Consider the following 14535-nt stretch of genomic DNA (forward strand, 5'->3'; position numbering starts at 1 on the left):
CTTATACATGGGACCACACCTAACCACAACCAGGGCAGGCTTTATTGAGATTAGTACATTTAAATACTAATGGAATAATAGGGGAAGATTAACGTTTTAGATTTATGCTTGTCCAAGAAACAGAAATAGATAGAATCTAAGCACTTCTGATGATCAAAATATATATGACATAGAATATGTCCAAGTTAAAATAGATATTACCCAAATAATTAAACATGTAATCTTTTTGCTTAGTGTATTTTTTCAGAGGCTTCTTGGTGGACAAGCAAAAATCATCAGAGGTAAGCGTCATTGTTAAGGCCCGGCAGGAAAACAAACAAACAAAAGTAGAGAAAGGCTCTAACATATCAAATATTAGGTTCAATCTGAGTGACATATTCTAAGAGACTAAAGGTAAAAACTAATGAATGAATGAGTTCTATTCTATTTTAGCCAATCTTCCTGGGATAAATTCCAGCAGCAGCCAGTAAGTTAAATGGAGTGCTGAAAACCAATTCACAAATTGCCAGCTTGGGAAAAAACAGCACCACACGTAGAAAATCAAAGCTGATCCGCATAGGAAACATTTCATCTGCTTTCATTTAAATCTTCAGTTCTGTTTTCCTCCCCAGCAAGGTTAGGAACCAGAGTACCGCATACTGGGTCGCAGTAGACGGTATGAACTACCAATATTTTGAAAGGCCGAGTGGACATGGAAATTGTAAGGATCTGTCATTAAAAGAAAATTAGACCTTTGATAATATTCCACTACAACATTTCATCAAACTAAAAACCATTAGCTTCAACTGCTGTGACGTCATTTCTTTAGCTGCTGTTGGTGGGCACCAAGTTGACTCTGACCCCTGGTGGCCTCATAGGAAGCACAGCCCTTCACTCCAGAGGGCTCACAAGCAAGCAGCTGGGTGGCACTCCCCGTGCCTCAGAGTGAGTGGGGACCGTCAACATTTGATTAGTCATTGATTGCTGAACTATTTGTACCCACCAAGGACCTTCTTCTAACATTAGACTCACTTGAGTCAATTAAGACAAAGTCTAAAATCTATCAGGGAGGTGGGGAATGGGAAACAACTTCAAATATTACTGTTAGTCTCCTCGATCTGAGAGATAAGCATGTACCACATGAGTTTGGATCCTGAAGTTTGAGGTATCTGTTACTTCTGCTTATTATCCAATTTGTGCCCAGGTGACTAATACTTGTAAAGATTTTCCCAGTGTGTCCAGGCTAATTTTTTTCATGTAAATTCCAATGTATTTTATAAACAGGGTATGGCATGCCAGTTAAATCTGATGGGTTTGTACAACAGAGCTCAGGTTATATTATTTTAAAACACAAGCTTAAAGTAAAATCAAAAGCCATTGCAATCAAGCTGATTTCGACTCATAGCAGCACAGCAGGTACAAACACATTGTGTCATTGCTTGTTTGAGTGTTTATTTTGGATTTAGCTTTGCAGCATATGAGTGCATTTCAAAGGGTTCATGGGAAATGAAATGAAAAGATAATTCAATTTTCCACAAATGTATTAAAGCCCTCTTGTATCCATTTTGGAAATTTTATTGTAGTATAGAACAAATTAATTGCTCATTCCATAATTCCTGCATTCATTGTTCCTTGACATTGGTACTTATCCCTGCAATGTGTCAACAATCTTCCCAGTTCCGCTTGCCTTTCTAGTTTCTATCCGTCCAGTGTCCCGGTCCCTTCTTTGACTCTCTGTGCTTTGGGACAAGTGTTATCCTTTTGACCTCATATATCTGATTGTTTGAAAAGCACATTTCTTAAAGTGAAGAGAGAGAAAGTTTCATCTCTTTCATACAAGGGTTCATGAAAATCTTTAGTAGGAAAATATAGTGGGATATATCAACATTCCCTAGGAGATTTTGAGAAACTTCCTTTCTTAGTCTGAGATACCTATCTCCCACCCCAACCGCTGGGAATCCTTATATATAGAAAAATAAGATAGAAAAAAAATGAATGTGTGATTTTTATAAGTCCAGCACTATCACAGAACTTTACAAACATGTATTCAATTTTCACAACTAATTTATTATTCCTGTCAATGTCCCCATTTTGTACACAAAGACACAGCCTCAGAGAATATAAGAAATATTCAAATAGTGAAATATCTCACATATCATAAGTCATGGAGCTTAGATTTGCATTCAGAAAAACGGACTCCAAAGTGAGCATATGTAATTGGAGAGTGTATCAACCCAACCACACTGCACCAAGTCACTTGTGACTCACAGGGACCCTACAGGACAGGAGAAAACGACCCCAGTGGTTTCTCAGACCCTAACTCTTAGTCTCTTAGGAATCATCTGGAATTTTTATAAGAAAATCATCAAACAAATGAAAGCATGCTCTTAAAGATGATCGCGCCGGAGATCAACTAAAATCTAATGAAAAAAGCAATTATTTCATGAATTTGAGACAATCTAAAATGGAACTTGGTTTATAAAACTGTACTTTGGGTTTTAGGTTTTTTTTATTCATAATCTCTCACTCTCTAAACAAATTCTACTGTCTTTTGATTTCATTTTTTCATGAATTATATCCATTCACATATATTTTCATGAAAAATATATACAAGGAAAAATATATAATATGTAAATTATGTATATATATATATATAATTTCCTTGTATTTTAGCTCTTACTATTGACCTCACTATGAACACCTGCACTGTGTAGTTCTGATAGCACCCGATGCTGTAGAAATAAATCGGTGATAGCACATATCTTCATAGAAGTTGATTTATCCACTTACATCATTAGAATGTATTAGTATAACATATCACTAATTTGATATTTTGAGAATATTAAAATCAATACTATATAAGTAAAAAAAAAGATGATTCTATTCAATGACATGAAGCAATCTCATAAATATCATGTATACTAAAAGAAGCCAGATGCAAACAGCATTTATGATAGGATTCAATTTACATATAAGGCGAAATCAGGTCAGCTGATTTGTAGTATGACAATTTAGGGCAGTGGTTCCTGTCACCCTCGGGAGGATGTTCCAGGAGGTTTGAGTTCTGATCATTTTTTGTTTCTTGATCCTGTTACAATATTGTTGCATTCTGAGCCATTCACTGTTTCACCCTTAGGTTATATGCACTTTTTATTCTGTATGTTACACTCTAATGAACAAGTTTACTTTAAATGCACTGTTTGCTTGAAAATTCAAATTTTGCTAATTGTAATTTTGCCTTACAACTCACATTTTGCTAATTGTAATCTTACCATAAAGATGCAAAGGATTTGTTAACATAAAAATGTAAGGCTACTATTTTCTTTACAAAAATGTAGGGCTTATTGAGGCATAATTTACATCAAGAAAATTTACTCTTTATAATTCAAAGCTTGATAGTTTTTAAGTATGTGCACAACCATTACCACGCTCACGGTACTGAGGCTTTCGAACAGTCCTCTAAATTTCCATATGTCCCTGCTCCTCGATCTCACACTAACTCCAAGCCTCTGCCAATGACTGGCCCATTTTCTGTACTAGCCTAAGTCCCTGTACTTTGGCTTTTTTGAGACCAGCATATATACCATAGCATATATTGTCCTTTGCATTTGGCTTCTTTCATTTAGCAAAATGTATTTGAGATTCGTCCATGTTGGGTGCATTAGCTGTTGGCTCATTTTCATTGTGGAATTGTGTCATGCATGAGTACGCTACAATGGAAGAGCATCAAGTGAAAAAAACGACACGCCATGGACATCAAGTGTCCATTTACGTGTGTGTGAACAGATCGATATGAGCTGTGCTTTTTAATCCCAAGTTGTACTTTTAGGCACACAGAATATTTTCTATATTGGCTTTATGGTAGTTGTGGTTCCCAAAGAATATACCAACCAGTTGAAAAAGATATAAAGTCAGAAATCAAATTAGATTGAACAACAAACACCCTACCAAAATATGTCGTTTTACAAATTGATCCTTTAAAAAGTCCTCTTTTTTCCCCCAGCACTCATCTACAGGGTTAAGAATGAAAATTGTCTACTAATGTCCCAGATGAGCAATTCAGAATCGTCTTTGCATGGCATATCATTGGAAGAAGGGAATCATTGATACAGGCATTGAAAGCATTTTGAACAGAGGGAAAAGCGACAAGCAATGTGGCTTCAAAAATAAAATGTGCTATGTCTGTTGTATAACACTCTAAAATCAGATATTATAAATTTGGTGCAACTGGTTAGTATTTTTTTTTTAATCCATGATCATCTGGAGAGGATTTGAGTGACAAAATGGAAACATGGTAGATGTTACCTAGGATGTTGTGGTAAAGTGGAATGGCCCGTCCATGGATAGTAAATGCAGTCATGACTAGTGGGACCGCCACACCTGCAGGCAATCACAGAACAGAAAACATCACTCTCCATTCACAGGGACATGCACACACATGCACCAGTGCTCACACATGGAGCCTCGGAGGTGGGACATGGGTAGCAAGCACACCAAGTACCTATCCATCAGGCCAATGCAGTCTTCAATACTTGAGCCTATGCACCTGCAGAAAACCAAAGTTTAAAAATACAAGGAAAGAAATATTAGTCACTTAAAAAAAAAGAACCAATGAGATAAATATCGGTTGTGTCAACTTCTTAATTATAATTATTGGATAATTTTAGAACACCAAGAATTTGATGTTGGTGAGAAGATTATTGCTTAATGGGTTTGCAGATGTGAATTGCAATTACTACCCAAGTGGAGTTCAAAGAAACAAGTTCATGGTGAAAGACATAACACCCTTTCTCCCTGGATAACGTCCAAATACACCGTCATTTCTAATCCTCTCAATTCACTTGCAACATTCATGACTATATGTCTTGATAACTTGGTGTTTCAGTGGCTCTACTTGCTTCATGTATATGGTTTCTTTTAGCGGCCTTAGTTTAAGTAAAAATCAAAACGAGTTTTTAGAAAAGGAAATGAGTTATTCAATAGAATAGTCTACTGCTGAATGCTCATTGAATATTGATGTTGACAGAAAATGATTTATCCTGCTTTAATGTTATCATCATGGATCATTCACATCATTCTGTTATGAAATTCCTTGGTTGTGATTGTCTTTAAGCCAGCTTTTTGTTTATGAATTCATTTTAACATATATATCCGGTTTGCTATAATCCAGTTTCTCATGACAATTTCTTTTAAAAATAGCAGTGTCCTGATGGGCAAACCAAACAGGTTTGTTTTTTTTTCTTTTAACTGCCTATATTGAAATCACACATAAATAAATAAATAAATACTATGAAAGGAAATGAATAAACAGACCCAGGTATCTAAAGAACCCGCTGAGATTAACATTTAAATGGAATTATATAAGTATACACAATTGTGAAGTATAGGTCCTAGGGTTTCATTCTGAACTATTATAGCAATATTATTTTTCCATCTTCCATGAACTAAAATTTGTTTTCCTTTTCTCTTTTCTCTCAGTAAAGATAAATAGCTGCAGGGCAATACTGAGATCCCTTCACCAGCTAAGATTTATAGAACTATCTAATTTAGTTGCTAATTTAGAGGTTATGTATTTTACTCATGTGAACTCAAGCTGAAATTAAAACCTTTATGTGACATAAATAGCTGTTCATATGAAAAGTCAATTTAAGTAGCATTTAAATGACACTAAAATCAGTGCATATACATATAGTGACTATAAGTTATTGCATTTTTCTATATTTGTTTCAACATTTCTATAAAGAATTATTTTATTTCAGTTTTTAGTTTGATTCATTTAAGAATACAGTAACATTTAATCTACAGAAATATAGGTACGTATCTGTGGCATAAGTCTTAAGCAAAGGAGCAAGTAAAAAATAACTGGAGCACATAGCATTCATTGTATTGGTACAATAATCCATACTAAAAATCATATGTACAACTGGACAATTAACCACTGAAAACGTTTATAAAATATGACAAATAGCTCTCTTATCATTGTATTCCTTTTTTCTAGGTTGCTATTATTTTTCAAAAAGCTTTTCTTTTTTTTTTCAATAGACTGTTGCCATCGAGTAAAATTAATAGTCTACTTGTTTCCAAATAAGAATCTGGTTAGTTTGCAGTGTGTCTTTGGACAAAAATATTTGAAAGTGAAACTCTACTTGAGGGGAAAGTATGAGTAATGTAATAATCTCGTTCATCCTTTTTTCAAAAACAGTGTTGCACTCCTACTAAGTGCCCTTCTTGTTCCAGGAGCTGGAGGGAGGATGGAGATGCATGAGATGCTTAGTCTCTTCTCAGTGAGATCCCACTTTAAGAAGGAGACAGGTGTATAAGCAGATGTGGTTTGTAGAGTTTGATAGATGTGACGTTGTTGGTAGCTGCCATCGAGTTGATTCCGATTCATAATGAGAGAACGGAATTGGTCATGGGATCTTCCAGGCTGTGACCTTGAGGAAGTAGATCATCAGGCTTGTCTTCTGAGGTGCCTCAAGAAAAGATAAACTGGAAAAGGGAGGAGTAGGGGTCTTAGAGCAGAGAAGACCTAAACTCGCTTCAAATCATCGTAAACCACATGGAGAAGTTAGGCTACCAAAGTTTAGGATACTGAGAACTGGTATTGGAGCAGTGGTGATTTCTAAAGGGCAATAAAAGTGAGGGCAAAAGCACTGATCAGAAGAAACCTACAGTACATAGAGAAACTATATGAACTCTGGATAGTTCAAGATGAGGCAACAAGGACAATATGAAGAAGAATCCAGAGTGTCAGATTGGCCTCGAAATTTGAAGGCACAAAACCCCAAATTAAAGGTCAGAATTAGGGTATGAAATAATAAATCTCTCAAAAAATTTAGCATTCCAAAGTAGACTACAAACCAAAAAATGGGAAAGTCATATCATAATATTAACTAACATGTTGAAAATTATGACAGGTGAGCTGTATTTAATAGTTGCTATTTCTTGCCGACTTATAGCCCCTCTGTTGTTACTAAGTGTTATTGATCTGGTTCTGACTTACAGAGGTCGTACGTACAACTGAACAAAACAGGTTCTCATCGCGTGCCGCCCTCACATGCGTTTCTGATGGAGTCCATTGTTGCGGCTACTGCGTCAATCCATCTTGCTGAGGGCTGTCCTCTTTTTAGTAGACCCTCTAACAAACATGATGTCCTCCTCCAGATAATATGCCCAAAGTACAGGGGGTAAGTCATTGCCACCGTGCTTCTAAGGGACATTCCTGCTGCACTTCCAGGATTGATGCTTGCTCTCCTGGCAGCCATGTATCTTCAATATTCTTCATCGACACCATAATTGAAATCTATCAATTATTCTTATGTTTATTTATTCATTGTCCAGGAGCTAAAGGTACTCATGTTGCCTGCACAGCTGAGATATTCTGACAAAACCTGTTCCATATTTTAAAACGGAAATGGGAAACTGTTGTACGTTTCATTCTAAATATAGAATTTAATAATTCTGTAAACAGCCCTCTTGTCTTTTCTCTCCCAGGGAGAATTCTTTCATGATATAACTTTTGAATATATTCAAAGGACTGATAGAAATATTCAGGCATCTATAAATTTAATAACATGGAATCATGCTTTTAATATTAACAAAGCATTTATTGGTAATTTCAAATTCTCTGGATAATAAGCATCTCTAGTCTTTATTTAATATATTGGTTTAGTTGGAAATCAAACAGACAAGCTAGCAGGAACTGCCATGAGGAAATGATAATCCCGGGGCCTTACACTACTTTGACTATATATTAAATTTAGTTCATAAATTTTCTTGGAACTTTTGTTTTTCTATATTTAAGTGTGAAAAAATATTCCTAAATTTTCTATTTTCCTTCATTATTCCAAACAGCTGTGTAGAAGACTCTAATGGATGGGTATACACTGTGTGAACAAAAACACACAATGTTTATATATCTTTCTCATTTCTGTACCTACTCACCAATCACTCTATCTGGTACAGAAAAGATTTTAAATGCAAAATAATGGAAAAAATAGTAAAATGTAATAAAGTTATTGTCATTGGAGTCCTGTAACCAAGGCAGGAAGCGACATTGTTCTTATTTTGTTTTTGTTTTTGTTTTCTTTTCCCCTTTCACTCTAGGGTCATTAGTGAGCCTATCATAGGGGCTAAATGGATAACTTATTTTAAAAGTATCTAACTTATTATAGAGAATATATTTAATGTACTTTTGGAATCAGAAATGCTTTTAAAGTATTACGCAGATAATTTTGTTAGCAGAAAATCATTAAAGAGGCTTCAAAGCAAGAGCTTTCCTCCTAAAAAAATATGATTTGAAAGACTATTTCCATTAATTGGCTCAGGAACCATCTGACACAACATTGGCATAGAAAAGCGAGGTTGTTTTTCAGATGTGCAGCCGGGCTGATGAGTTCACATTTAACCGATCACGGAGTTATTACATGCAGTTAGGACTAATAACAGCCATTCAAACCATCATCACCACTGCCCTTGTGCTCTTTCTTGGGAACATCATAACTTCATACTCGATTTGGACAGGACAGACTGCACAGGACACGTCATCGCCCGGTTACGGGATCTCCAAGCACCGTGCTGCGGAACAGCGGGGCACATATAGGACCCTGGATTCCAAATGTTTACTCTGGGGCTGCGATCACAGAACTTGGATGAAGGGAATGATTACAGATACTAGGAAGTTTATCTGAAATGACGAAGAAGAAGTTAAATGAAGGCAAAGAAACAACCATCTTCAGAATCAGATCAGTCATCAGAGAATCCATTCACCGTGCCTCCAAGTGCACGACCGGCACTCTGCCTTACTGGAACCCCGCAGCAATGAGCTGTCACAGTAGCTCCCTCGCCTTTGCGTGGAGTTCCTAACTGGGACCTGGTACTTCCTTTGAGTTCCCAAATTACCTGGAGAAATGTGTTCCCTACGACACCTTCATCCTACTTTTTGCCTTAGATCTACATTTTCTTACTGTCATAAATAGATCGATTTTCATTGACTCCTATTTCTCCTGCCACCGCTATAGATGTGTTTTCTTTAATTGCATAGCAATGATTTCAAAGGGCTTTGAAGACAGCAGTCCCACATCCCTCCTGACTATGTCTCTGGATCTTACTTTCATTTCCCTAATGGCTTCATTGTAATTAGATTTGCAAAACCAGCAAAAGGTCTAATTTTGAATGGCAACAGCTATTAACATCAACATTATATTGAATAATTTACTGGTTTAATTTTAGCGGCAAAACAATAAAACCCTCTTGCGAAGATTATTTTAGCAGGCGACGTTTCCTCCTCTGCTGCAGAGTCTCCTGCCCAGCAGCCCCAGCGTTCTTTGAGGAAATGCACTTAACTCCAGGGGGCCCAAAGCCACCAGGGTAGCAGGTTATAAATCCTCTTTTCCTTGAAGGAAAGTGTCCACCCGACTAAGTCGGTACCCTCCATTTAGGTGCTCAGATGTCCTGATGAGGCGGCAGTTTTTCCCAGCTGGATTTGCATTTGGATGGCAGGATCTTGCTTTACCTTTTGAGCATCTGCTACTTCACACAATGACTTAAGCTGATTCTTGGCCTGCAGGATATTGTAGCAGTATCTGCAAATTGACGTCTTCTTTCCAGAAAATGATCTTCCTTGCTTAATGTCTTCACTAGTCCCTAACAGTGAGAAAGTAATTTGGCAGAAAATCTCTTCAGAGAAGCTCACATTTTCCTGCCAGATATAAAGTCCCTAAGATGATTCTCAACCAGAGAGCATCATGAGTGCATTTGTGCTGCACACGAGGGAACCTGCACCTGCGCATGCGTGCACAACCGAGAAGTTGATGGACAGGAGGGCGACAGTATTCAAAACTGCATTAAAAGAGAAATGTTCTTACAAAGTCTTGGGGTCTTTTAAGAAATCATTGTTGATGGTTGCGGGATCAAGTACTAATTTTCTTCTTTCTGTCATGTACATTTGTCATGCAATCATTATAAGAATCATAGGCAACCTAATTATTATTCATTGCATAATACATACTTTTGGAAAAACAGAAAAAAGTGCGCCCATCTTGAATTTTGTATGTTGCTCAAGTAAAGCTTAGAATAATCTGTAGTTCAATGACTTCAACAGAAGGAACATGTCAACTTACTCACATACACATCACAGTGTTTTTTTATCTTTTCCTGGCACCACTACCTTTGTTTAAATTTTGTTGAAGAAGTAATTCAGAGCCATATTTATCAAAACAATATATCCTCATCTTCAGCTAATTGTAACAACAAGGAAGCTGAAAAGGTTGGTTAAAGTTTTAATAAGTGTAACATCAGAATTACCATCTTGTCTTCCTGGTATCATGAGCATCGAGGTAAATTTGGAGGAGTTCTACATTCCATTTAAAGAATACCTGTTACCAGCTGCATGAAGGTCTCTATAGAATAGTTTTAGATAATGGTGAAATGGAAATATTTTAAAGTGAATTAGTGTGATTCCTTAAAACATATTATTTTAGAAATGGGTTCTTTTAAAATCAATCTATTAAATATAAAGAGAAGCGGTGGTGTATGAGAGTATTATAAAATCAGTAGACAGTGGCAGAGATAAAGAGAGGAGTGTTTGACTTTGACTCTGTACCTAACCCTGTGAGTCTTTGGCCAGCAAAGAAACTTACTTACCCTTGGGTACAGTTTGGATGGCATGGGTGACATTCTCGATCCTGATCAGCATACTTGAAAATGAAACTGTTTGCTCCCTGTAAGCCATCTGGACATTTTTCTACACAGTTTGGGCCATCCTTAAAATGGGAGCACTTTGTACAGTTGTCAGGTCCCTGGGTTTGAAAAAGAAGGAAAAGCAGGTGTCAATTTCTCTAGAATGCATTAATGAATTTTCATTACTGAGGTTTCGCTGGATTTTTAATATTTCTAAAGGAACTGGGCCCTGGTGGCATAATGGTTACATGGTGGACTATGGTACACAAGGTCAACAGTTTGAATCTCCAGTTGCTCCTAAGGAGAGAGAGAGGGTTTTCTGTTCCTGTAAAGAGTTACCGTCTCACAAACTAGCAGACAAAGTACTACCCTGACCTATAGGGTCACTATGAGTTGACATCAACTTAATGGCAGGGGGTTTGTTGTTTCTGAAGAAAATGGAATGTATTTACAGTATGACAAAGGGCACTAATGAGCATTTCAAAGTTAATTTTTGATACACTGCCAGTGTAGAAAGCATTCGAAAAGCACATCTGCTTTTGAAATTCTTTTTTTATTAATATCTGTAGTTAGTGGGTAAACTGAATTCCATGTCCTGATTCTAATATAATCATTAGATCATCAAAATTGTCCAATGACTCTTTCAAAAGGCTATCAACATGTTCTTTCTGTGATTTATTACTGCTGATATTACTGTGCAACAGTATTTGGTAAAAGCACATTTTCCCGAAGGGTATTCCATTAAAATCACTGGGAGAATGTGAATACTCCTGAAGTGTTAATGAGGAGAAGGATATAATAGATACCAGACATCATCAGTTTCCATATAAATGAGAGATGTAAACTTTTATTTGATTGTATTATGGTCTTTAGTAGAAAATAACTTCCAAAATTTACTATGATCAAATAATGAAAATATTGAGAATTTGAGCATATAGAATAATTCCTAAGTTACTGCCCATATCAAATAAGCTTTCCTTCTCACATCATTTTTACTTATAAATATTTGAGTAAATTGTGAAAATACACTGAGGACTCTATAAATGCAGAATATAATTTTCCAATACAGAAAACACCATAACAAAATTGTATGGAGAAATTGAGTCAAAGATAAAGATTATATAAATAAGAGTATGAAGAATAGAGCTGTTACAGTTTCTATTTTAATGTTTATACTATTATTTCATAAATTTTCTAATAAATACTATAATCAATGAGAATAAAATTAATAATAAAATATATTTAAATGCATGATTGTCCGATAGAGTGCTGAAAGACTAACCTTTCAGCTTGGAAGACAGAAAATATGACTGATGTGGAATAATTCAAAAAGAGAAGAAACAGCTGCAAATGTCCATTACTAATTAAAACACAGAATATACAAACCCTTAATCTAGGGAGAGTGTAATTTGTAAAAACTGAAATGTAAGATTTTAAGATCAATATCCCAGGCATTAGTGAGCTGAAACACAATATTATTGGGCATTTTGTATCAGACAATGATCTACTATGCCAAGAATGACACGTTGAAGAATGCATCACATTCATCCCCCAAAGGAACGTTTCAAGACCTAGCCTAAGATGCAAGGCTCTCAGTGATAGGCTAATATCAGTACACCCACGACCATTATTCAAATGTATGTACTAGCCACTAACATCAACGATGAAGAAATTAAAGATTTTCAACATCTTTTGGAGTCTAAAACTCATTAAATGTTTGAAATGAAGAAACTGGATGGATTAGTGTTTTATGAATGTGGCCTTAGAAATAGAAACAATCACATGAAATAATTTTGCAAGACCAGTGATCTATTCATTGAAAATATCTTTCTTTTTCTTCGATAATATATAGTCAGCATGTGTAGATCTTAGCAGATGGGACGTATGTGAATCATACTGCCTACATCTGTGGAAAAGGATGAAGAGGCTCAATATCATCAATCTGAACAAGGCCAATGGCCAACTGCCAAGTAAACCATCAACTGCTCATGTGCAAGTTCAAATTGAAGCTGAAGAAAATGAAATCTGGTCCACAAGAGTCAAAATATGACATTGAATTCCATCTGAACATAGAAACCATTGCAGGAACAGATTTAGCATATAGGAGACTAATAACTGAAGACTGGACACGTTTTACACTGAAAATGATAAGTACATTAGACTCGAGGAAAGCAATAGTCTTTAAAAAGATAGAAAAGAAAGAAAGAAAAAACATGGATGCTGGAAGAGACTACCAAACTTGCCCTTGAACACAGAGTAACTTAACTGACAAGAAGGCTTGTAAAAAATAAAAAAGAGAGAGCACTGGACAGATGATTTCAAAGGGTGTTTTGAGCAGATAAAGAACTATAATGAAATGTGTAAAGAGTTAGAGGTAGAAAACTGAAGAGGAAATGCATGCTCAAACTTTTCAAGCTGAAAAAGTGAAGAAGAAAGAATCAGTATTGAAAGTTTATATGAACAATTGAATGACATTGGAACTACCAAAAGAAGATGGAAGGAATACAGAGGAATTGTACCAAATATAATGGGTTTACATCCAACCATGTCAGAAAATACTACGTAATCAAGAACCAATACTCCAACCAATTTATCCAGTCCAATAAAATGTACCATCTTAGAAGCAGAAACTCTCATGACGATGCACATAAAAAAAGAGCCCAGAGTGTATCAGGTCCAAGCTCTCTGGATGACTAGACCGTGACAATAATGCACCCGACCCGGCAGCAGCAGGGACCTCGGGCAACATGGGAGAATTCTGGCCATTGGAACAAGTAAAGCTGAGGTCTTTTGTGCAGAGCCTGGCTTGCAGAGAGGAGTGATTATTGGGCATTTATCAGTTCTAACCCTCGTTTATAAACTGATAACTTCCCTCCCGAACCCCCCATTCACATGGGTACTGTTTGTGAGTTCTGTGTGGCCACTGAAGCAGAGTTCTGAACCTAACAGAGAAGTAGAGTGGGCCACAGAGTGGCAGCTGGTGGCAAAATAGGACAAAGGAGATTGGAGGAGGGAGGAATATCCATCTCTGCTTCATATGAATCATCACAGGGCAGTGGTGGTTTGGATCCTTCTGTCCACTATGTCTGAGACCATAAGGGGTTCCATGTGATTTCCTTAAAAAGAAAGGTGACCCAATAGATTATGGAAATTATAGAACCATATAATTATTAGCACACAGAAGAAAATTCTGCTAGAAATAATTTTAAATGGTTGCAGGAAAACATCGATAAAGAACTATAAAACATTCAAGCAGGACTCAGAAGAGGATGTGGAATGAGGGATTCATTGTCAATGTCAGGCAGATTTTGACTCAAAGCAAAGAGTATCTATGTTGTATTGGCTACACAAAGACATTTAACTGTATAGATCACAACACATTATGGATATTGCACCGCAAAGATTGTGAATTGCAGAAAACTCCATTGTGCTCATGCAAAACCTGCAGTGGCTTAAACAGAACAAGCAGTTTAAAGTCAGAGATGGTGTGTATCAGGATTACATGCTTTTACCAAACGTATTTCATTTGCATACAGAGCGAATAATTCGAGAGGAATGAATAGTTCATCAGTACTGGAGGAAGTCTCATTAACAACCTTTGAAATGTGGATGATACAATCTTTTTTTTATTTTACATAACCTTTTATGCTAAGAAAGACCAGATACACTTACTGATGAAGATCAAAGATTATAGCCTTCCTGGTGGATTACACCTCAAGACAGAGAAGGAAAAAAATCACAACTGGACCAATAAATAACATTATGATAAACAAATAAACAAACAAATTTGCCAGGATCTAAATTATGTTGGGATCCATAATCAACACCCCTGGATGCAACAATCAAGAAACCAAAGATGTGTTGCATCAGGAAAAT

The 14535-nt window shown here is 36.3% G+C and overlaps 1 protein-coding gene across 3 annotated transcripts in view; it reads right to left on the minus strand.

Moving 5' to 3' along the window:
• Positions 1 to 14535, minus strand: part of ERBB4 (erb-b2 receptor tyrosine kinase 4) — a 708927-nt gene that overhangs the window by 277397 nt on the left and 416995 nt on the right. Inside the window, exons 14-16 of one of the 3 annotated variants that reach the window (XM_045295390.1) lie at positions 10624 to 10778; positions 4481 to 4525; positions 4285 to 4359 (exon numbers count right to left, since the gene is read on the minus strand). In XM_045295390.1, coding sequence (XP_045151325.1) covers positions 4285 to 4359; positions 4481 to 4525; positions 10624 to 10778 — 275 coding nt within the window. The remainder of the gene's footprint in view (positions 1 to 4284; positions 4360 to 4480; positions 4526 to 10623; positions 10779 to 14535) is intronic. The other 2 variants (XM_045295392.1, XM_045295397.1) reach the window with 2 other exon arrangements.

This window comes from Echinops telfairi, unplaced genomic scaffold, assembly GCF_000313985.2.
Source record: "Echinops telfairi isolate 266 unplaced genomic scaffold, ASM31398v2 ScPeMD7_3;HRSCAF=10, whole genome shotgun sequence".
Taxonomy (NCBI): domain Eukaryota; kingdom Metazoa; phylum Chordata; class Mammalia; order Afrosoricida; family Tenrecidae; genus Echinops; species Echinops telfairi.